At 39.3% G+C, this 25,887-nt stretch overlaps 1 protein-coding gene across 1 annotated transcript in view; it reads left to right on the forward strand.

The window, feature by feature from the left end:
• Positions 1–25,887, forward strand: part of oxr1a (oxidation resistance 1a) — a 163,748-nt gene that overhangs the window by 1,542 nt on the left and 136,319 nt on the right. Inside the window, exon 2 of the mRNA XM_063879537.1 lies at positions 15,030–15,114. Within this exon, the coding sequence (XP_063735607.1) occupies positions 15,098–15,114 (17 nt within the window). The 5' untranslated portion in view covers positions 15,030–15,097. The remainder of the gene's footprint in view (positions 1–15,029; positions 15,115–25,887) is intronic.

Raw genomic sequence — 25,887 nt, forward strand, 5'->3', positions numbered from 1 at the left:
TCTTTTTTAATCTGATGTTAAAGAGGGAAAAGTCATAAAATATCAATTTTTGGTATAATATTTTGACATTTTTATAATTTTTTGACGATTGTTTAAAATGTTGTCCGAAAGGTTTTATTCTATCATTTATGCAAATTATATTAATTAACTTATCGAGAGCTAAAGAAAACTACTATTTTTGATGTTGATATATTTGCAAAGTACATCTACATTTTATCGTTTTGTCTGTAAAATATTGGAAAATAAATAAATGCCAGGTGTCGCTCACCATAGGGTTACATGTACCATGCTTTCTGCCGAGAAATGTTCTGTCAACCATCCAGTCTATTAAATGACTTTGTTTCAGCTTTAACTCAAATATTGATCAAATTTGAAATGCTGACTAACTTTCCTAGCTTTCCTGTTATCATCAAGATGACATTAATATTGTGAAAACTAAAACCATATTACACAAGCATCGCGTTGACAGACTGTACACACACACACACACACACACACACACACACACACACACACACACACACACACACACACACACCTTGAGTGATGACTCTCATGATAAAATTATGCACGGCCCTGCTGGTTCTGGTTAATCCTTCACCCTGCTGTCTTCTGTGAAGGCTCGCTGTTACCATTTGATTACTGCATCGAGATTCAAGTTGATAAAACCAAACTGTATTCACTTAGAAGAAATTATTTTATGCTTGGTGTATAAAAATGAAAGAAATTCAATTATTGTAAATAAAATATTCAAATCAAACTGTGCTTTCATGCTTTTGATGTTTTGTTTTGGAACTGATAAGCTGATGCTGTGAGGCTCGGTGTTTATTTAGGTGGCCTCGACTAAATTCAGTATCTCTCAGATTCATCCGTGAGTCATGTGGTGTTTTAACAGCTGCAACGATCTCATCTATCTCTGCAACCTCATTAATGTACACACACACACACACACACACACACACACACACACAGCTCTCAGATAGAGCTGTGAACAGACATCAGAGATGTGATGTGTTGCCAGGCAGATTGTTTCCTGAAAACACACTTTGTGCAAAATGAGTGTGCTGCTGTTTCTGTACTAAGGTGTTTCATGTGAATTAAGTACAACCTTTTATATTGCGCTTATGGTATTTGACCTGTCATGAAGTTAAATAAGTGGCTCTGTATAACGCTGACTGGCTCCATGCAGATGCAGGTGGTTTCATGGTGTTTTTACAGTCTGTAGCTCTTTGTGAAAATGGTCCTGGAATAATTTATCCTCTCAGTTAGGGTCGTACTGTTTTGTGATATAGTTTTATATTGATGATGAAGAGATGATGGCCAATTGTGTTTTCATGAGGTGACAATACGATGGTTTTTACTTATTATCAGAACCAAGTTGTTCTAAAAATAAAAATCTATCTGGTGGAGCGTCATGACTGCCCACTGAGCCCTGTGAATCAGCACGAGTGACGAGGGGATTTTAAGTCCCTGACTACCATCCAGTTTGCTGTCACTTTTCCATAATTAGTGTAATGCATATTTATTGCTGATATTAGGTACGATAATGTCAAAATGCCATTGCTATTATATTTAAATAATGTAAAAGGAATGTTCACTGTCTTATAAACGTTATTAATGTAACTGTATGGCTTAAAGGTTAGATTCTTCATTAAGATTCTTCCTAATCTTCTATTCAAAATCATCTGATGTCGATTACAGAAAAAAAAATTAAAAAGAGGAATTATCCTAATTTAATAAAAACAATATAACCTATTACTGCTACTAATACAAATGTCATACTTACTTTATGGAAATACGATATTTAACAGAAATATGTTTATTTACCTATAAACTCCTCGTCCAATCCCCTGGTCTTCAGTTACCATGATTGAATGATGTGAAAATCTATCTTTCAATCCTACTATGAGTTGTTAATAGCTGTCATGTATGTCCTGCTAAAACACAATACAGACCAGAGAGAGTCACCATCACTGAAGACAGCGCTCTAAATCTACTCTGAACTGGCTGCTGCTAATCCGTGTTCAAACCCATCTGAAACTCAAAGAAGCTGTTGATATAAAAAAACAACAAAGATGCATTGAGGCTGTATGATGCTGGGCAGTGCCATATGAGACTGTTAATCTTAAATAATTAATCTCTCAAAGAGGGTTTGTCTGCAACCAAAATCACCTCCCCTCTGATCACGGGCCAGCGTTATTACGCTGCTAAGCACTTTGTTCAGGCTGCCTAAGAACCCTGCAGTGTCCAAATGTCCTCTTTGCAGTCCAAAAAAAAAGCACAGGGTGTAAAAACTTTACCAGATTAACTAAATATATAAAAATGACCACACGACCCGTACGTGGAAAAGTTCTCATTCCGACTTTAGAAGTGACATTAATGCACTTAATCTAACAAGTTTGCTCAAAAAAAAGGTTATGTCATAAAAGGAAAAACTTTCAGCAGAACAAGTAACTGAGGAATTGGGATCATCATTCAACTTTAAGGCACCCTTTGGAGTTTCTTGTAGACAAATATAGTTATTTTACATCATTGTTGCTCACCATAACTGTGTGTTGTTCAGCTCGAACAAATAAGATGAATTATTGCCTTTCCTCATATAAAACACTTGGAAAATGTATGTTTTAGGTGTTTTTAGATCCTGCAATGCTAGTGTCCATGTTTGCTGGCTCGTGATCTTCACTGCTTTTGCTGTAGCATTTCTGTGGATCAGAGAAATGATTTCAAAGATTTTGCAGTTATGTTTTATCACGATGCATGAATAGCCATGGCAGGGTGAAAGAGGTGACCCAATCATGACAAATCTCCAATATCTCCAAAGCAATCCATGCGATTTATTAGTTTATTTCTTATTTTGGATGACCTGTTAATTGTTTATTGTGTCTTAATTGTAAAACCTATACAAAATATCCTTCCTAGAGCAATAGGTTATGAAATCAAATGTCTTGGACCCTGTAACATTCCCACAGATATTAATGTTCCTCTATTTTGCTGTGATTGGAAAAGCCAGAATCCATTCCGTGGATGGATTAAATGAGCAATCACTGCAGCGCTACCTGGAATGATCCCAATTGTTTGAAACTTACTGGTATTCATTTAGAATGTAATGAAATTGAAAGTCCTCCACTCTTGGCAGGCAGCTGCATATGCATTTCAACTCGGTGCTTGTGCCAGCAATTAAACCGCTCGATGATGGAATTTAATCAGTTTTATTTCCGCTTTTGCTATTGTTAGCTTTATACAGACATTTTCTTATGGTGCAAAGGTGCAATGTCTCAACCCTTAATAGATCACTGAGAGAGACATTCAGATGGAGGGAAGGAGAGTCCTGAATTTACAAGAAAGCAATTAGATAATGACAAGGGCAGTGACACACTGATTTGTTGACGTCTTATGTAATGTGGTTCCAGGAATACGACTGAAAATTAATTTCAAAGCTTCCAAGAAACACACGATTCCATTACATGGCTTTACCGGCTTGCGACATTGTTTACAGAGATGCGCCAGACCTTCCCAGACAGGACGCTGCTCTGCTTTAAAGTCAATGCTTAATATGTAGTGCTCTTTGCTGGAATTTACCGAGGAAGCTCCATGTTTTTCTTAAAGGAAAGCAGAGTGCAGGCCATTTCTTTTTGGTCGAAATACCCTAAAGACTGCTTTATTTTCTCACCCCTCTGTGTGAGATTTTTCTCTCTTTTGTCTGGCTTCCTCCTTGTTATCCTGCCATCTAATGATGATTATCTCCAAAAGAGATTTACGGAGGCAGTCAGCAGTCCTCTTAAAAATAAAAATAAAAGCAGGTGAACAATAGTGGAGGAGCGGCTGTAGCAGTTGTAGGATGGAGCAGGGTAGACTTGGTCTGGATCCATAAGAGCTTTACCTACCATACAGTAAACAGAGGCATGGGACTGGATAGAGGATTACAGAGGATTTGCCATGCTAAGCCACAGACCCAACATAGTGACCCCACCTCCCTCCAAACTCCCCAGTGTTTCCTCCTCCTTCTCCTTTCATGAGCATAGCAACAAACCATCCTCCTCTTCTGTCTCTCCCCGGTGTTCTTTGCCCATGATGCATCCTGGGGCTGGGACCAACAGTGTAACCTATTCCTCTGATATGTATGAGCCCAATTCCAAACCAACCCCTACACCCTTCCCCTACCCACTTCCACTCCGTTTGCATGTTCGCGTGCAGAGCCTTCCACATTAAGTGCTGTACCAAACGACTAGTAGGGAGTAGGAGTTGTCAACCCCTCCAACAGGATGTCTGCATCAGTCCTCATTTAACCCATGGATGTATAAAGAGAACTGTACGCAGCACTGGAGGCGGGACCCTGACGCTAGAAATCTGAAGGGCTTGACTCTCTGGAACAGAAGTACCAGTATCTGGGCCAAAAGAGCATCTGCGCTTGAGTTTTCCTCAAGCCCCGCCTCCAATCTCCCACCTCAGTCGAATGCATGGAGAGGGTAAATAACTCTTGATTTGGCTTTTAGCACGTTTTACAAAATGTAGTGACTGATTTTATATTAGGGCTATAACACTTAAAACTTTGAAAGTGTATGTACTGGGTAGTTGATTTAGTTCAAAAAAATGTATCCGCTAATTTACAGACGTCACTTTCCCAATGAAAGTTAATGGGAGAAGTATTTTTCGGCCCATTGACATCACGGACTGATACAGGTGTAGTACCACCGGTTGGCCACCAGGAACATTTGCTTCAACAACCCGTGCACTTCCTGGGGCCTTGAACTGCTGCCTACCTGACCATGTGCAACACTTTTATGTCCGTCATGAAACACGTGGTGTACAAATAGTTCTGTGCATTTTATTTTAATTTTTCAATCAGGATAGTTCAGTAAACCATACAAATTGGTGTAAATGTAATTGTAAAGATTTGAACATACAGACTAATGCCAAAACCAAGCAGCTCATTAAAATCATATTCTAAAAAGAGTAGAGGTTTGCAAAAAAGAAAAGAAATCACCACTACAGAAGTTTTATTATACTTATTTATATATTTTTTTTCCCCAAGAGATGCTGATTCTAAATCATGAAAATCGAAAGTTACAACAGGTTCTGTTATGCAGAAGATATGTGAACATGTTTTATAAGAACTGTGTAGGGGTCGTATTCGAACTGGGCCATAGACGGTATAAAGAATGGTGGAGGCACATTTTGGATGTTGATATTTAAATCGTCTTCGAATGATGATTAAATCTGTTTCCCCCCGAATTGGTTTGCAGGTGATGAATCCGCACTCATTTCTTCCAGGTTGTTCCCCCCTTGCACTGGCAGACATTTTCTGATAGATCTGCAAATTTCACTTTAATGATCAAACTTATCATCCAAATAGCTGTCGGGGTAATTTTAAGGTTATGTTCCATGCACCCCCCCCCCCCCCCCCCCCCCCTTACTTGTGGATGGAGTGTTAATGTGACAGCCAGATGACATGCATCACCAAAACCCGCTCCACGTAACTTGATGGGAAGAAGGCGATGCTGTCAGCAAACTAAAATCTGATTTTGCCCTGTCACTTAAGTTAGGAGAACATTGCCTTTGGTTCCACTTTGGGACACTGCTTGAAAGCTAATTGAATCAAAGCAATGGGATGGGGTGATTTTTGACTTAGACTCCACGGGCATTTGTCTCTGTCAGCCTAATATCACACAGTGGAGTGACTCAGCAGAGAGCAGTCCCTCAAGCCCACTGTGTACATGTCTTTAACTCAAACTGACAGTGTTCTAGCTCCTGTACATACCTTGCCATGAGTTACTCTGCTAGGAAGCTGAGGTTTTTTTTGTGCTTTTTCTTCAGACCATTGACATCATCATGTGTATGCTGCATGCTCATAGAATCCTCAGAATCACTCAGACAGAAATAGATCAACCCAGGAAAAGGCAGAGGGTTATTTTGAGTAAACGGTGAACTGTGAAGATTCTCAGTATTTTTCTTGGCATAATGTAATCTCATGGGGCTGTGTGTGTGTGTGTGTGTATATTTCCTGGCTGGAACGATGTTATATTGTACAAGTGAGCAAGAGCGGAAGAGACTGGTTCCCTTGCTGTGAGGAATGACTTTGTTGCTAGGCCCTCATGTCAATATCTCTGTAAGTGGTTCATTCTTTCATCAACCCTTTCTTCGAGCTACTGTACGACAGTTTTATGTAATGTGCAGGAGATAGCGCTTCGCATAAACCCGCTTGACAGTTGAAGTCGGAAACATTTTTAGAGGGGGGTAGTATTATGTAGCTAACAGCTTTGTTTTAACTTTATTAAATGTGTTGAGACAGTTCTTTGGCTGTTTGTCACAACTGATCGCACCATCGAAATCGCCTCGGGTGTCATCAAAGCCGGTTCAACCTAACACCATAGTCCCAGGGTTACGATTTCCTGATATACAGTGGGGCAAAAAAGTATTTAGTCAGCCACCAATAGTGCAAGTTCTCCCATTTAAAAAGATGAGAGAGGCCTTTAATTGTTATCATAGGTATACCTCAACTATGAGAGACAAAATGAGAAAAGAAAATCTAGAAAATCACATTGTCAGATTTTTAAAGAATTTATTTTCAAATTATTGTGGAAAATAAGTATTTGGTCAATAACAAAAGTTCATCTCAATACTTTGATATATACCCTTTTTTGGCAATGACAGAGGTCAAACGTTTTCTGTAAGTCTTCACAAGGTTTCCACACACTGTTGCTGGTATTTTGGCCCATTCCTCCATGCAGATCTCCTCTAAAGCAGTGATGTTTTGGGGCTGTCGCTGGGCAACACGGACTTTCAACTCCCTCCAAGATTTTCTATGGGGCTGAGATCTGGAGACTGCTAGGCCACTCCAGGACCTTGAAATACTTCTTACGAAGCCACTCCTTCGTTGCCCTGGCGGTGTGTTTGGGATCATTGTCATGCTGAAAGACCCAGCCACGCTTCATCTTCAGTGCCCTTGCTGATGGAAGAGGTTTTCACTCAAAATCTAACGATATATGGCCCCATTCATTCTTTCCTTTACACGGATCAGTCGTCCTGGTCCCTTTGCAGAAAAACAGCCCCAAAGCATGATGTTTCCACCCCCATGCTTCACAGTAGGTATGGTGTTCTTTGGATGCAACTCTGCATTCTTTCTCCTCCAAACACGACGAGTTGAGTTTTTACCAAAAAGTTCTATTTTGGTTTCATCTGACCATATGACATTCTCCCAATCCTCTTCTGGATCATCCAAATGCCCTCTAGCAAACTTCAGACGGGCCTGGACATGTACTGGCTTAAGCAGGGGGACACGTCTGGAACTGCAGGATTTAAGTCCCTGGCGGCGTAGTGTGTTACTGATGGTAGCCTCTGTTACTTTGGTCCCAGCTCTCTGCAGGTCATTCACTAGGTCCCACCGTGTGGTTCTGGGATATTTGCTCACCGTTCTTGTGATCATTTTGACCCCACGGGGTGAGATCTTGGGTGGAGCCCCAGATCGAGGGAGATTAGCAGTGGTCTTGTATGTCTTCCATTTTCTAATAATTGCTCCCACAGTTGATTTCTTCACACCAAGCTGCTTACCTATTGCAGATTCAGTTTTCCCAGCCTGGTGCAGGTCTACAATTTTGTCTCTGGTCTCCTTTGACAGCTCTTTGGTCTTGGCCATAGTGGAGTTTGAAGTATGACTGTTTGGGTTGTGGACAGGTGTCTTTTATACTGATAACGAGTTCAAAAAGGTGCCATTAATACAGGTAACGAGTGGAGGACAGAGGAGCCTCTTAAAGAAGAAGTTACAGGTCTGTGAGAGCCAGAAATCTTGCTTGTTTGTAGGTGACCAAATACTTATTTAACCGAGGAATTTACCAATTAATTCATTAAAAATCCTACAATGTGATTTCCTGGATTGTTTCCCCCATTCTGTCTCTCATAGTTGAAGTGTACCTATGATGAAAATTACAGGCATGTCTCATCTTTTTAAATGGGAGAACTTGCACAATTGGTGGCTGACTAAATACTTTTTTGCCCCACTGTACATCCATTTCGAATCAATTTCAATCAACATTGGCAACCCTGAGAGCCTTGAAAGGTGCCAATATAAATAAAATGTATTATTATTATTATTCACAATTTTATGGATAAAAGGTGTTGCTTTGAACATCTTTGCAGAGTTCATCTTTTATGAGGAAATCATAAAGAAAAAGAAGAAAATGTAGTCCACTCTTACCACAATATGATGCTAATGATAGCAACAACCTAGCCTTCCAGGAGGACATTACAGGACTTAACTCACCGTTAAAAAACACACATAGTAACTTTAAAATGTAGCCTTATTGCTACTTTTAAAACAAATTAGACAACTAGTGTTGATTAGTCAGCTATTAAGGTTTTGGTAGGCCACTTTCTACCTTTTTGACGGAGCAGCATAGATTATGCTAAGTTAACAGTCTTCTAGCTGTTGACACACGAGAATGGTGTCTTTATTCTCATCACGTGAACAATGGTACCAGTATGTACCAAAAAATGTCCATTACATTAACCTTAATCAAATAAGCTTCTCTTTCTCATATCCCATGTAGATTTCATCCATATTTCCTTTTTCATCTTTAAAACTGCATTTGCTGCACAAGTTATTTAAAGTCATGCTATTTTTGATGAATTGACATTTATTTATTTTTAGTAAGAAAAGCATCATAAGTAGGATTATAGACTGTATGTTCTATCCTTATTAACTGAAATGTTTCAGGTTTGGTCTGTTGGTTTCTGAATTGTTTGTCTCTGTCAGCAAACTTGGGTGCCGCATGAGCCTACAAAAAAAAACAGTCCGTTTTTACAGGGAGGATACATTCCATAAATGACGACAATTTCCAGTTGCCCTATTGAAATGCTCCAACACACTAATTATACATTCTGCCAATTTTCTCAACTTTATGGCCATTTTCTCAAGCCATTGGTATTACGGGGAGTTCTCTTCACAACCATGTGTTTTTACCCTTGCTAAATCCATGATGGAACCTCGTTCCAAATGTTCAATAGAAGTAAAACAAAACAGCCAGTGTGAACTTGTATTCTGCTTAGTAGAAATGGTAATTGAAGAAACATTTATAGTCTTCCATATTTTAACCTCATTGCTGTGACATACCCATAAGCAGAGATAATATTTCCCAAAGCCCCCTTTCTATAAAATATATGGTTGTTTTGATTCGGGCTAGAATGAGCGTCCTGGTGCTCTGTTGATGGTGGAATATGAGGAAGAAAACTGGGTGATTCTTATCCGCCAGTCACTTTGAACTCCCCAATTTGTGTTCTTGTTATTATCTTTTATGTTTAGTGATATTTCCCTATTCTGTCTAAATCAATCCAGTAACTAAAAGAGTTGAAGTCAAACATTTGTCTGTTAGTGTTGATACTGGAATATATATAAGGTTATGTGCTCTTTGGTAAAAATTAAGACAAATCCATTTTCCTCAGCAAAGTATCCATTAGGGTGTTTTACTTCCAAGAAAATCGCTGTCATCTAAGGCAACCCAACAATCCCACAATGACCAAACTGACCTCAGGCATATTGCTCAGGTCCTCCGGGAGACGCAGATAAGATGCCCCTGAGCAGATAACCATGCAACGCAACCATTAACCCAGTGCAAATATGAGAGTCAAAAATGACAAAGGGGGTGTTTATTCGTTGCCCAGTAATTGACTGAGCATTTCCATAATGGCATTGTGTTTCCTGCCAGGCTAATGTGACCCCTATTAGATCAGGAAACGTACTGCAATCAGGAAATAAATTGGGGAGAAAGGAGAGATGTAAACAATGGTGAGGTGCAGACAATGGCACAACCAGGGGACAGGAGTGGAGAACAGTAGGGACGATGAGTCATCACTGCAGTGAACTGGGCCTTCATTGAAATACCACTGCAGGTCCTGGACTGCATTGGAATTTAATACTCACTGAATACTAATAATTTAGAATTAGGGGTTCAGTTCTGTTAACTGAAATAAACTTTGCGTCCTTGTACTATAATTTAAATGCGTGCATTTTTGCTATTAACAGGATGTTTTTGAAGTTGGGTTCCAATAGATACTCATTGTAAGCCAGGGTCTTACCTGCAGTAGATGCCGGTTTGGCAGACCCCTGATTTCGAGAAAACAAAATGAGTTCCAAGGTAAAAAAAAAAAAAAAGATTGTTCTGCTGTGAAGGGATCAGCAATAAATGTACAAAAATATATAGACGCTATTTAGAAATATTTACTTAACATTGCAGACCGCCTTTTCTACAATTAGCTGAAGTCATTCTATATCCAATTATTCTCTCGCCAAAGCCACAAACTTTTAAAAAAACTGTAATTTTACCTTTCAGAACAACGGTAGTAGATACTTTAGTGCTACTTTTAATGGTCAGTTTGTTTGTGTTTTCTGTGACTTTAGTTGGTGTCCATTCACGCAAGTCACACATAGTTTTTGTCCTAAGGTAGGGGTAGGCCAGCAACCCATTTGTTCTGATAAGGTAATAGAAAAAAGAAAGTCTTGTGGCCTTCAGCTTCAGCTCCTCGACTGAAATATAAACTGTAATGTTTAAACTATTCCTTGAAACTGGGTGTGTGTGAACTGCCTTTTAATGTTGGTAATACATTGACTTTATATAAGTTCCTCTTACAACCCTACTGCAAAACAGCCTAACTATCACTCTTCATCTTCACACATCAAGAATTATTGTGCAGTTGTCTGTCAGTGAACCCTTCAAGCCTACAGCAAGTATCAATACAGTCAACATAGGCATTGATTTATCCAGAAAGGGTGTATTCTAAACTATTTTAGCTGTTAGAAGAATGAGAATACAGTGCAGTATTTCTGCTCTTTCACCTTCAGAGGCGTAATGGAAAAGCAAACGGGCTATTTCCTCATTTAAAATGCTTGTGCTATACATACTATTACATAGCTGGTGTTGTGTTGTTTTCCTACCACTGTACTTCTTCATGGCTGATACTGATTTAGCTGCATGCTGGGCCAGCTAATCCTGCTTCTGATCAATACTCCACTTCTCCTTCTCACACTCTGGATCGCTTCCAGGACTCAGCACAGCCGATATCTTTATTTACCTTCTCTCCTCGTCATTCATAAAGCCAGCATCAGGGGGGGAATTTACATCTAAAACAGTATGGATCTGAGACTAGAATTGACACAATCTACCTTGACTGGGATGGAATTTGGCCTTGTTTGTTTGCTGCTAGTTGTGTTAACGGTGCACTAGATACTTGCTTAGCTCATCTCTGTTTTGTTTGCAATTGCTCTGTCAGCCCTGAATATAAAGCTGTGTGTGTGTTAGACACAAGAACACATCGGCCCTCTGTCATTGTTGTTTTATGGCCAGCAGCGTTTAGCAAAAGTGCACACCCGAGCACCGGCCGTACCTGCTGTCCCTCGGTCTGACTGAGGGATTCGCCTCAATCCATTACATGCTTGGATGCTGATAGTGTTTGTCAGGATGTGCTGCACGTGCGTAGACAATTAGGCTGAAACACAAGGCTGGCTTAATGAAGCTCGGCAGGCAAAACATCCTCAGACAAGACTCTTTTGCCATAGAGATAGAAGAAGACAAGGTCCATTCATGTCAGGAGGAACCACATGGCTCCACTGGTGCTTTGTTGTTGTTGTCTAACTTTGGGCATTGGTGAAAGTGCAGAAAGAGGGATGAACTATACAAAGAGGCATTTAGCCTTTTTAGAGATTTGTATGAGTTAGTGACACACTTTCATTATTACTTCTCATTTTTGACTATAGAGTGGTGCAGGAATGAGTTCTAAAACTCAAAAATGTGTCGTTTACATACATTTTTCAGAGATTTTCAAAGTATTAATGACCCTAAAGAGTCCTTAGCTTCTATTCATCAGAAAACAGCGGTTGATAACAAGGGACTAAAGTAGGAATAATCAGTCCAAATACGAATCTGCAGAGAAGTCATGCAACGTTTTACTACTGGCGATTTGTGTTTACGCTTCAAAAATCACCCAGTGGTGTTAATATTAGGAGGTTATCCTGCTGATCAAAATGTGTAAGTATCATAAACGTGTGAAAATAAAATGAAAGCAATGTGTATCCCACTGTGCTAGACCATGTTAACAGATTATTCTAGTTCTGCACCTTGTTCCTTATCTAATCAAAGCTACCTTGATCTTGTTACCTGTCAACCAGCAAACTCAATTACTCAAACACTAACCAATAGTTGATTTTGTTTATCTATTTATTTCATCTGCACAGCAGGGAGTAATGTAACACAGGAATGTCAGTTGTCTAATACTGACATTAACTGGCAGAAAACAGGCATTTCAAAAGGAGAAATTAATTTGTGTGAACAATATGTTGTGAGAGAACAAAGCCAAAGTCATGTTCATTGTTCATCATGCTCCACATTACACCACAACAATAGTTTCTTTTTTGTTATGTAACAGAATTGGAATCTGCATTTTCTTGCACAACCCTGTGTTGTATAATGACAATCCTTGTATTGTAAATCTTTACATATGCATCAAATGAAACCAAGATGGACTTGCTGCTGTTCTTAAACCAGCCCTGCCATCACCTTAACATGTGAGCTCTTAGTTTAATCTATAAAATATCCCCTCTATTATATGTTCTGCATTTTTTAATTTCTAAATAAGTATATCATTAAAACTCGTAGGGGTTTGCCTTACAGTACACCCAAAAGACTATGCAGTAGCAGGTTTTAACTCATGTTCATGCTTCTATTTATGTTTTATCTTTCCCCATCCATCTCCATTAGCTTCAACTTGCCTTTCATTTTAATGTATATTAACAAAATATAAAAACTCCCTTTAGGCCACTGGCAGGTAAAGCTGGTCTAATGTATGTTCAGTTTCTGTCTTGTTCCAGTCTAGTCCCTCTAAAGTTAACAGGATTGTTGTTATTTTTCTGAGGGTATTCCAGGGTCTGGTAAAGCGCTCTGTGTAATCATTGTAACCGCATGGAACACTGTGATGAATGGGAGGATGAGTCGCATTGAAACAGAATTGGAAAAGGAAATTATGCGACTGTTTGAAATTATCTCTGTACTTCCTGGGCTCTGAATTTTCCCTGAGATAAGATAAACAGTTAGCTTTGATGAAATGAAATATTTTAAAGTAATTGGCTGTCAGGGTGCATGTACCTGCAGACCTTTATGGCAAGGTATTTCTCATCCCATTAACGTCCCCCTGCTGCCATATTGATATGAAATGTTTCAGTTGTACAAAAACAGAACCTGTTTAAATGCAATATACTGCTTGGCCTAAGTCTCTTCAACTTTTGTATAGATTGCCATGAAATGTTCTGCAGACACCCATGTTCCCAAGAGAATTAACCATAAAGACTAACTTTTCCTATATATAGTTACACCAGGAGGCTGACATTAGTCCAAGTAAACTTATCATGTTGATTCTACCCTTTGCCATGTTTTATTTTTTAATATTATTTTTGTTCCTGACGTGTTATATTTGATTGGCGGCAGCTCGCAGGGTGATCTCCATCAAGGGAACATGGACAATGTTTTTGTTTTAAAAGTAGCTTTGGCAGACAGTGTTGTTAACATTGGTACTGTAAAGTAGCCTACCATAGCCACAACGTTAGCATTCGCCCAAAGCTAATTTATTGGTGTATTTGCAAAGCTAGCAGTAGGAGAAACCAGCTTTGAAAAATGTGTGAACACTTATTTGTGAGGTTTCCTATTCTTCTCGTTCTACAAAAATCGTGTGAGGGCAACGTTAGCAAAGCTTTACAGAGCTGCTAGCATGGCTGTAGACTTCTATTTTGAGAAAATCTTTTCCCCCAATTACACTGGGGGCGCAATGTTAGTGTGAAACTTTTGACAAACTGTTAACAGCTTTCACCTGTATCTGGGATATGCGTTTTATATTTGGCTTCAGAGAGTGAGACTACTGTAATCCTAAATCCAGCTAATAGCATCATCAGACACACGTCATACCTTAAGAGTAAGGCAATGTCGGAACAATAAATCCTAACTGCAGGCTGTATTTAAAACTGTTTTTGTTAGTAAAACTCAGTCTGTCAAATATGAAACATAATAAATATAATGAAAAACAAGAAGAAATCATAATATTCAATATCAATCAAAGGCTCCTGTTCTGTTATCATCTGTGAATCATGGAAACCACAAATTGGCTGCTGCACTCCCTTAGATTAATTACAGCAGTGAGTACATCCGTGGTTTCAATGTCGCCTGAATGAATTATCAGATGTTTCCAGTGTCACGCTACTTTGTTAACCTTTACGCATGCTTATTCAGCTCTCCTCTGCTCCCTTCGGTGTGCAGGCGAGGGGAAACCCATTCCAGGTGTTATAAATAAGATGGAGGAGGGGTAGAGAAGGTAGATGGTATTGAGCCGAGCGCTTTAATCAGCCCCTTTCTATTCCCTTTCCTGTGGCCTTCCACCCTGCTCATTACAGACAGTAGAGGGTGAGAAGTGAAGCCTGCATAGACCTCAGCATTAATTATTGAAACCTACCTTCTTTTACTCCAGCTCCTCCTCCAGAGTCTCTGATAACCTTAACTCTCAGCCATTATACAATTTGCCAGTCGTAGCACAGATATCTAGAGAGAGACCCAATTTGATAATTCACCCATTCAGGGACTGTGCTTCCTAATAGCCTGAATGTGACGTGTTTGCCTATAATAGCAAATATACAGCGCTTCTTTTTAATTGCATTTTAATTGTTCCTTGTTGCTACGGTTGAGCCTCAGTGCTTATTAATTCCACCCTGTTTCCAATCGGTGCGGTTGTGGCAAAGTAAAGCGTATAATTATTAAAGCTGACATTTGACTCCATGCATTGTCTTTGTCATGTTGGCCGAGTTATGCTCCGCTCATTTGCCTCCTGCCGTGCCCAGTCAATTTGACTCGCTCAGTTGGAGGCCGCCTAATGGAGGTTTTTGAGGTCAGCGTGGCCAAAGCATTGAGACAACTTGAAGGCAACGAAACAGTGATGCAGAAAATCTCACTCTTATCTCCTTCTGTCCCCCCGTCCCTGTCTCTTTTCTGTGTGTGTGCATGCAGGTTTGAAAAGTCAACATCAAACCACGACCTCCCGAGCCTCTGAGCAGGAGAGAGAAGACGCTGCCAAGATGTTCAGCACCAAGAGGTCAGCACAATGTCACTTTTGATCTATTTTTATCTGCTGAAAAAACAAGCCCGCAAGAAATCTCAGGGAATTTAAAAAATGGCTTCTGCTGATAGTGACTGACATTTCTGGTCAGCTATGTTCCACTGATTACTAGCGATATGAAATACATTGATGTGAAGAAATGTGAAGGTTGAATTCAGGTCACTTAAAAAAATCCCCCTCTTTTTTTAAACATTTTTTTTAAAATCTGTAGACCAAGGGTTGGGAGGGTTACTTTAAAAATGTATTCCGTTACAATTGCTAGTTACCTGTAAACAAAAAAAACATCATCAGTAGCCTAATCTGGGTATCAAAACATAATACTTGATAACTTTCCGTTACTTTTGGATACCTCCAATATCAAATGAAATGCAAATAACTATCAATACTTAAGTATCTTTTGCAAGATGACAGAGCAAGGTGACCTTAGCAAAAGAAGAAACCAAGATATTGAGGATAAAAAATGATTTCAATTACAGAAAAACCTGTCTTTCATTCAGCATATTCAGGCAGCAGCCTATACACTGAAACACATGAGCACATACGAAATGCTCCTTTTTAGTTTAATAAACGCAGTTAAACTTACACACTCTATTTCATGAACATATAGGTTTACCTGCGGAATTGAAAACACACTTAAAGGTATTAGCCTACAGATCAGTACAGAGAAGAAATAACATCTGGTCCTTTTACAAACAACACTATATGCCCTTGTAATTGTTTTACTGACATTGTAATCCTGCTAGTAATCCCCCATTTATATTATTATAATAGTAATTTAATTCCCTTTTTTAATGTTATTGTAAGGGAATACAATTATTTATTTTGTATCCTGATTATGCAATCCAGGTACATGTATTCCGGTACGCCCGAGGCCTGTGTAGACCCGAGAGAACCCTTTAAACTGAAGTGTAAATACTCTCTCAGCCTTTGTAGGAAGTTTAGGTAACCTAGAGATGTCCTGTGTTGTGTGTACATTCTGTATTTTTAATGTGACCCACAGTAGCGTACAGTCTGCATAAACTATTTATCACTTTGGCTTTTCTGGATGTTGACTGCAAGGCAAAAGCGGTCACATGTTTATCTAGTATGTGTAAGATGGGGGGTCGGGTGGACCAAAAGAAAATGCTTCTGGTTGTTTCTCTCATGTTGTTTAAATGAAACAGTCCAAAGCTTGGGTTTAGTTTATATTAAAGTGTCTTTAGTCGTAACAAAAACTCATGAACTAGTTTTGAGAAATCCCATGGATTGTAATATAGTACATTACGAATGGATAAGGTGGCAATGTGCAGGCTTTTCCCCTTAAAAGCTAATTTTGTTTTCACAGCCTTAAGCTACAGTATATATCCATGGAAGGTCCTGGCTGACTGTAGCTTTTCAACAGCAAATAGTGAACACAACGTGTAGGCAAATCATTCTAGGGGGAAATAAATGACAAAATTGCATTTTTTTACTTACTGCACATTACTTTTTTTTAATGTCCACAAGTTGTTAAAATAATGTATCTCTATGAATTTAGATGACATTATGTGCTTACAATCTGTATTGGCTAGTCCAGCACATCTGCAGCATGTACAATATCTATACATCTCATACAGAATCAAGTAGCAGGTCACCATAAGCAAAACCCTTCTTCCTAAATAGAGGTCATTCATACTGCAGCTTAGCAACAGTAACAAGGCACGGCTGGCCTGTCAAGCATTGGATTTCCTCAACATGATGACGCAGTGTGCATGGTGCTGTGTAAGAGCAGTAGTAGTACGCATGTTTTTGAGGAAAGAGTCTTTCCACTAACAGGAAAAAACAGGAGCAAAAAATGAATTTGTTTTCTATAACGTGAATTACAAATGCCTGGCTCAACATCTGACACGCTACAGTGGTACCCCTTTTAGAACACTTTTCACAAATAACTCAGATCCTTTTCTTAAGTAAAAGTACAAAACTATGGTCTCGAAGTAATAACAAGTAAAAGTCCTGATTTCAAAATGTTACTCGAGTAAAAAAGTATTAGCCTGGTTTTGCGGATTGGATCTTTTCACATTCTAATATTGTTAGGGTTATTCAAATATCTAATATGTTTTAGAGCCTTTTAGTATTGTCGTTTATCAATGTCAACAGAATTCAGATTCTAGACATACTGTATAGATTAGTAGTGCAGTATTGCAGTAACCCATATCATGTTAGTAAAGCATTAATGTACTCTTTCTGTTTCTGGTACCCCCAACCAAACTTGGCAACTCAATGTAAAATGACACAGTCTGATGTTACATTTTCTCCATGTATCATATTTCAATACCAGGGCTACACTAGAGTACAACATACACTGTAGAACCCAATGATTTATTTTTATGTCTTCCCTTTTTAGGGTTTGAGGAGCTAGAGCTGTTTAACAGTTTGTGGTTTCACATTGTAGTAACCACGGTGATATAAGACTGACATCCACCTCTTCAATCCTGATTCACATTGACTAAGATATTTTGTTGTCAGTCGGGACAAAATGTCAACAAAATTGTGCTTTGTTGGGGTTTGCCCATTCCTGTAGTTTGTTATAGAGGTTTTTGAGCATGTAAATGGTCTGCAAAGGCTAAAATCCCAAAGTTTCTTCTCCCTGAAAATGTGCAGAATATAAAGTTTAAGTTTTTTTCAGAACAAAATTAATAAAGCAATGTGTTTACTGTAGGAGGTTTATGTTGTGTTAGAAGGTATCATAATGGGATGGGGACTGTGCTGTCACAATGCCGCATCCATCCTCCCGTCTCCTCGCAGTGTGTGTGATCATCTTACTGAGGGTGAGAAGATGATTAAACCAAGCCTGCACTCCATCTTCAGGGAGCTGTGTCAGCACAGTCCATGACACGGATACGCTCAAAATGACTGTAATAGGTTGCAATCTTGGAACTCGAAACACTCCAAAAGCTCATTCAGATTTTTTGCTGAATATGAAACAAAAGCATTTTTATCCCGCTAAACTGCTGAACGAGACACAAAGCGGGTGAGAGAATCTGTGTTTGTGTCAGAGATGGCTATGTGCTGTTGTGGCGTTTTGTGTGGGTTTTTAATATTGGCTTTCCTCATGCGTTCCCTGGAGTCATCTCAAACAACACAATGAGAGAGCCAAATTAAAGTCTTGCACTAAAATTGAATCAGTCAGACGTCTTAACATGGCAGTTTGGCCTTGATTTGAATGGAATGAAGTGTGGAACCGAGGCATGGAAAATAAATCCAAAGCATTCGCACTGTTTAATATGCTCGCCTCTGATGAACTGCTTCACTGTTATGGATAAACTGAGAGCGCACGTATCCACTGCTTGATGGTTTGTGTCTACATGTGCTCATTAAAATGTAACTGGAGTGCCGTTAATCCGAGTCTTTCATTCTGAATGAGAACATTTATGAAGTGATGCACCATAGCTTTGATTTGGGTTACACATTTAAAGCCTTCCTAGCAGCAGCTGCTTTTGCCTGCTAGCATGCATAACTATGATAAAGGTATGATTGAGTTTTTAAAAAAAAGTTTGTATACTGGTTTAAGCTTTCTATGCCTGTTAAGTCAGTTTCCATCACCAAATAAGGTAACACCATGGGGACTGATACTACGGCCCACTGGTGCAATCCCTAGCATTTGCACTATTAAAAACTTGGTGTCTGTAGAGACATTCCCAGGAAAAATCCCAAGCAGTGCAGAGTTAATGATGCATCATCTATGATTGGTCTTTCCAGAGAGGGTAGGCGGACCTAACGCAACGTGTGTGTGATATTTTTTCTGGTTTCTGCAAACAGTGTTTATGGTCGAACAACATGGAAAAAGCTGCATTAACAGATGATTCCCCCCCAAAAAATGACTTTAAAACAACCTAAAGTGAGATCTAAAACACACATGCAATTACAGCTTTTCGTTTAGATGGCGCCAGAAAAAAACTTTTACTACAGCCAAACAATCAAAGAAATGCAAAGTATTACAGGTGTGTATTAAAAAAGGAATGACTTCAACACACTTAAGTCAGATCCAAAACACACCTGCAATTGCAGTTTATCCCCACAGGTGGCAACAACAAATACTTTTTGAGACCACAATCATTGTTTTTAAATCATCCCTTGCAAAATGTAATAATATATCTGAATAGTTATTTTGAAGGCTAAAATATATAATATATTACATGATTTATAATGTCATATAATATAATTTAGTCAGATTGTTTTTCCTTTTTTAAGGGTTTCTACAAAACACAAATCTGTTAGGACTGCAGAATAAGATTTGTGGGCCCTGATATCTTTACAGCTTCATAATACCTAATTTAACATGGCATTTCAAAAGATATTGTGCCTTTTTTTTAATATATATTGTGCAATCTGCATATTGCACTGGTCCATATTGTGATTTCAGTAGCATTGTGTTTATTTGTGCAGCTCTCAGACCGACTGTGTAGTTACCGACATTTGCCTTCACTTCCAGTTCCATAAAGGTAACTGTATAACTGTGGGTTGTTTACAACCAGCATAAAAGCCAAAGCTAGAAATACCCGACACCTTGTAAATAAACAGGCTATTTCCTTTATACTGCTGACTCTAGGCACTTTTGAAGCACCTGTTTTCACAGGTTTGTTGAATGTTTATTTTTGTCCTTTCCTCGAGCAAAAAGGTTTCACACCTGGCTACTGGCTATATTTCTGTGGACTAGTGTGGGTGGACAAGGTTTCAGTTCAGGACCGAGAGGAATCTTACCATGTTGTCAGCTGTTGTGACTGCTTATTTGTCTTTATTTCTAACTATTCTTAAACACAATCAATCTGCAGAGGTAGAGGTTATAGCTTTGTTTGCAGTTAGCTTTTGGGACAATATGTTTTTAGTTTGTATTTGAAATGCTTCAAAAGTAATGCAACTCCAGTTCTGATTCATAACACGGCCTCAGTCTGACCCCCAGTTTCCAGTTGTATATTCACTCGGCAGTACAGAGTGTGGAGGTGTAGAGACATTCAGTTTCCTGTCTTTCGTTGTCAGCAATGCAGGGTCATCAATTTGAAGTTAATTTTCCTACCTGTTTTTGGGACAGGAACAGGAAATAACTCATGCAGGCAGCAGAAGCTCATAGAGAGATCATGTAGAAACGGAGTGAAAGTGTGTCACAACTACACCAGTCATTGCTTTCAGTGAAAGCTGTTGAATGAAATTACCACAATATAAGTTGGAACCATTTGTGACAACATTTTAGACCTGACTGATTAATCCTCTTTCACGGGCCCTATTATGCTCTTTGGGGCTTCCCTTTCCTGTAGTGTGTTATATAGTTTTTTGTGCATGTAAAGTGTCTACAAAGGCAAAAATCCCAAAGTTCCCTCCAGAGAGAGTTTCTCTCCCACACACTCCCCACCTGCCTCAAACACATTGGACTCCTTTGTTTACTTCAATTACAACCTGACATCACTTTGTAACACTAGAGCTTCTATTGGCTAGTGCACCTACACATTGTACGTGATAGGCTAATGGGCGGAGCATCAGTTAGCCGCTGCCTCCTTGTGGCAATGGCAGATTCATGTTGAAACCCAATTATGAAATCTTACAGGAATCTGTTTTTTAATTGGTTAAAACCTGGTAAAAACACTCAAGTTTAATTTCCAATTACACATTTTCCCTTCAGTAATATACAGCTCCGGAAAAAATTAAGAGACCACTGCACATTTTCCTTAAAACTTTATCTCTACATGTATGGCAGCCATTCCAGTGTCTGTTGAATTCCAACACAGAAATATATATATATATTTATATATATATACACATACATATACACAGTGTGTATATATACAAAATTCAAATTAAACCTTTTCAATGTGCATTTCAGAGGTCAGATATTTTGATAGAAGTGTATTTTTGATCGTAGAAATAACTGAAACAACTAATCGATTATTACAAAAGTTGCAGATGAATTCGTTATTGTGCACGCCAAATCTCACTACAGCTGTTCCACATTTAATGCAGACAGAGTAGATGTGTAATGACTGGGATGTGTGCTGAATGTCTATCATGGGACGCCCCATTATAGTGATGCATTGTGGAAAGGTGCCTTCCTGTGGTAGCTGATATGTTCCCCCTCTGCCTCAAAGGATGACTCATCACAAACAATCCGAACAATGGAGAAAGTAAACACCTTTTATCAGCCGTGCCACACGCTCACCCATGACATTACAGATTGTCCTTGGCATACATTTGTACCACGATGACATAGCGTGAATGTACCTGCACTTATCTATACACCAATCAATGTCACATATTCATCATGGTAGTCAAGCTTTAAATGACACATCTGTAATTAGTCTTGACGAAATATCAGATCCGACATTGACCCCCCACTTATCCTGACCTTCGGAGGGAGTAATTGGATATCTAACTGTCTGTAGCTTTGTGCTGTTGATCGACATCAAGGGGCCTTGCACTTGATTACTTATGTATGCAGAGGGAAGAGAATGGTGTCTGGGGAGTAGAGTGCATGCTGGGATGTGTTAACCCCCTACATAGGCCTGCTGATCCGATCATGATGAACAGGCTGCCGTCCCCATGCCGACTCTCCTTGGAGCGACCTTCGAGGGGGTTGCAACAGTGTGGCTGTGACTCGTTCAAAGATATTCTCTATCTTGCACTTTGGAGACTTTATAATGTATTAGGTTAGGCTGTACATGGTTGATTCAGTCGAATACTAAGTGAGTTCTTTGCATTTGCTTACACTTTATTCTTGGCCACAGGAAGGAGTGGTTTTCTGAGAGACTGGCAAGTGTCCATTATAGTGTACATGACACCTCAACATCCAGTCAGCATTTTCACTAACTTTGTACAGGATGCAGTGTGTTGAACTGATGACAGTAGCAACAGAACTTTTACTTTGTGCTACAATAACGCAGAGACCACTCTAGCTTCAGCTATTGTCACATTCTGGGATGGGTCTATCTGTGGAGCTCCAGGCTCAGACCCATCTCCTCTTCCGGACTCTTCCAGACTAAGTCATTTTAAATTGAAGGCACATTTGAAATGTGTATTCTCGAGTTAAAATAGCATGTGTTCCATTAGTTCAAACAAGCCACAAGACATCCAACACAAAGACAAACAATACAATCGTAACATTTAAATATAAATGCTTTTAAAGTTAAATAACAACATAATTGTACTTAGTAAATGTAATCTAATATACTGTATTTTTTCAAAGCAGCTTGTCTATGATGTTAACATTTCTGAAAAATATCTTTTACATAAACAGTAAATGTATACATATCTACAGTCAAACAATTATATATAAAAAAAACTGAATGTAAAGAATAACTTTGAATACTCATTATATAATATATCAATCTATGACTAAAATACTCAGATTTACATGTAAAGAACAACAAAGGATACGTTAGCTATGATAAAAGTGTGCACAGATATACATTCTTTAAATTAAAATACAAATGTTAGTGCAGGGAGGTAGTGTGAGTACATTATGTGCAAATCCGTCAGGGTTATTGAAAGACGAAAACACTAAAGAAACTCTGAAGATGTTATTTATCTGCCAGCTAGATGTGATATATAGCTAGAGTATTAGATATACAATATTAGTTTTTGTCTAAACAAACCGAATATTGGTTAACCTTAACCCTAAACCTAACACTTATTTTGAATTCATGAAAATGTATCCTAACATTTTAATCTCCACGAATGTGATGGCTTGAATGCCAAACTCGAGGCTGGAAAAGCCGTAGTCAACAAAATCTATTAAAATGAAAGCATGAACAAAAGACCATTTTAGAGCGCAAGCACAATACAAGGGATCTAGAATATAACCAGTGAGGTACACGTGAACGGGTAGACTCTGGTGACATGAAAAACATTATCACAAATGACAGGTTAGAGGCTCTTTCCAGCGAGTGGTAGTACTGCTGAGAATGCACCAAGTGTGCTACAATCATGTTTCCAGCAAGAACAATGTGTATCTAATCAGTCTCACGGCTCAAGATGTCTGAGTGTGTACCTCCACTGCTTAGTTCCACAGTGCAGACGGCAGCAGCATTTTGATCAGGCAGACTTCAATGCAGCATGCACTGGACATAGGAAGTGACAGCATCAGTAATAGAGCCGGAGGACTGCTAAACTCTGCAGGAAAGTGGTGAGGAGAGGGCTTTCTGCTGACACTGGAAAGATGTTGGTATCAAATGTCAAGGGGTGCATTAATTCCAGTGCTTCTTCATGGCCCTCAACAGAGTAGGACTGGATAGATGAGTCTTTTGGTTGAATGGTATTAAATCTGTAGAACTCTGTTTATAATAAAGCTATTGTTGAGTCTACTCTTATTGATCAAAGGAAGTTGACTCAACCACTCTATGGATTTGTGTGCTATTGAAAGAGATTGTACAGTGCAGTTGGTCGAAAACCGCTGACCAGAGATACAAATCTGAGCCCCTGCTGTGCTCATGCAGATCACCAGCCGAGCATTACAGCCGCTCTACTGATCAGCATCACAGTCGGTCAGTTTCTCTAGAAGATGACGTCTTCTGTTGTATTCTCCCAGGATTAGGCACGTCTACAGATTACTGCTGGTTGTTGGTGGTGGTAGTGCTAATCCTAGCCCTGTGTGCTATATTCGCTGCTCTAATCGCCAGTAGATAAACACCAGTGCCATGACAACAGCAAATGTATGTTGTGGCTGTCAAACACATGACCTTGGGCCCCAGCCGTGGCGCAACTGGCTGGGGCACCTGCACCGTAAGCCGGCGACCCGGGTTCGATTCCCAACCCGTGGTCCCTTCTGGATCCCACCCCGACTCTCTCTCCCACTTTCCTGTCACTCTCCACTGTCCTATCCGATTAAAGGCAAAAAGCCCCCAAAAAATAACTTTAAAAAAAACACACATGGCCTTGGTCTGTTGAGTGCACTCTAGCAACTTAGGCTGATATGCTCTTTCTATTCTGGCATAGTGGCAGGAAAGCAGCCCTGGCATTTTTCAGTCTGTAATTATGGGAAATGGTGACCTTCATGCAAGTATACCCAAGCTTGTTTAGTGTTTGTGTGTGGAGGGAACAATGAAAGTGGTTGTTTCACTTTTAGGTTAAAAAAAACATCTTCAACCCGAGAACACACTTGTGATTTTTCATAAAGATAAAAAACCTCTTCAGGTGGGAAAAACATTTAGCAATTCTTATTTTGCAGCACTTTTTTTGCTTAAAATGCAAGACCTTTTGTATCTTTGCACAATCTTAGATGTTGTGAATTGCCATTCAATGCCAAGCTTTAAAAAATGTAGATAAATATTAGTGTTTTCAACTTTAAAATGAGTAGCCAACTATTTAGCATTACACTTCATCAAAAATCAATGTTTGTTGCTAAATGCTAAATATTCAATTCTGTTTACTGGCTAGCAAGTAACTCTTGTGCTAAACTGCTGGCAAAATGCATTTCATCAGTCCTTTTTTAAACCCTCTAGAAAACAGCTCCCGCTTGCAACTAAAAATAGTTACGTGTGTTTTTTGGGGGCAGACAGCCAAAGCAATTAACTAAAAGATGCTAAAATGTTCATAGAGCTGACGGGAACCGCCAAGTCGGCTAATCGTGTGTGGGTTACTCACTACAAATCACACCTTTTGCATTACGTCCACTCATTTGAACCATAGTTTTATATACACATAAGGATTGGTGCATCTTTAAACATTAGCTCAGCATTTTTATTGCACATGCAGAGTGATGGACATGATGTCGTTTCCATTTCTGTGAATGCTTTTCTGTATCTGTGTGTTATTTAGAGTCACGACCCCTGAGTCACTGCTCTGTTTTCAGGTTTTTGTTGTTGACTGCTGTAAACTGGGCTAATGTGTCATTCAGGTCACGTTTTAATGTTTAACCAGGAATAATCTATTAATATTTGCAGCATCTGTACTATGAGCGGCTGTTTCCAGTTCACCCAGCACATGTTTGTCTTTATTCATAACAATACCCAGCATTCTCTGGGTAATCAAAGTGAGTGTTTAGGGATGGGGTGTAGCTCCACCCTGAGGATCCACCCCACCTCATAAACTTTAACATCACCATAACAGAAACAATAAAAAATAACAAAAAAAGGTCACTGTTTTTATAGGATTTAACGTGCATGTTTTCTCTTTGAGGCAGATAGAGTGTTATTTGTCCCATCTTACCTCCCCCACAGTTTCCCACCCCAGCACATGTCACTCAGTTTGATGAGCTGTCTGCTGGAACCTAGAGGAGGTGTCTACCTCTAGCTGCAGGCTATAAATCTGCGGGAAAAACAGCAGAAATGTTCAGTATTTTTGATCCACCGTCACATGTTCCTCATTGCTTTCTGTGGTTGTTGCTGTGACCTTTCTACAGATGCACGACAACAGCCAACACTGCATACCCCTGGAGCAAGGTCTAAGTACATGTGACTTGTAATTTAAAACCCAGGCACAATATATACGTTGATTAAAGTGCGAGTCAGTGCATTTTGTAGTTTGCAGTCTATTAAAGAGGCACTAATATGCTTTTGGGTGTTTTCTCTTTCCTGTTTTGTATAGATTTCTGTGCATGTAAATGGTCTCCAAAGGTTTGAATCCCAAAGCTCCCTCCAGAGAGCGTTTCTCTCCCACAAACCCCCCCCCCCCCCGCCTGAAACGCCTCCACTGGACTCCTTTTTTTACTTACATAACATGGTGACATCACTATATAACACTCAATCCAACACATTGTATATGATAGGCTACGGGGCGGGACATTCTGCCACATCCTTAAGCGGTTCT

The sequence above is a fragment of the Eleginops maclovinus genome, chromosome 3 (genome assembly GCF_036324505.1).
Source record: "Eleginops maclovinus isolate JMC-PN-2008 ecotype Puerto Natales chromosome 3, JC_Emac_rtc_rv5, whole genome shotgun sequence".
Lineage (NCBI taxonomy): Eukaryota > Metazoa > Chordata > Actinopteri > Perciformes > Eleginopidae > Eleginops > Eleginops maclovinus.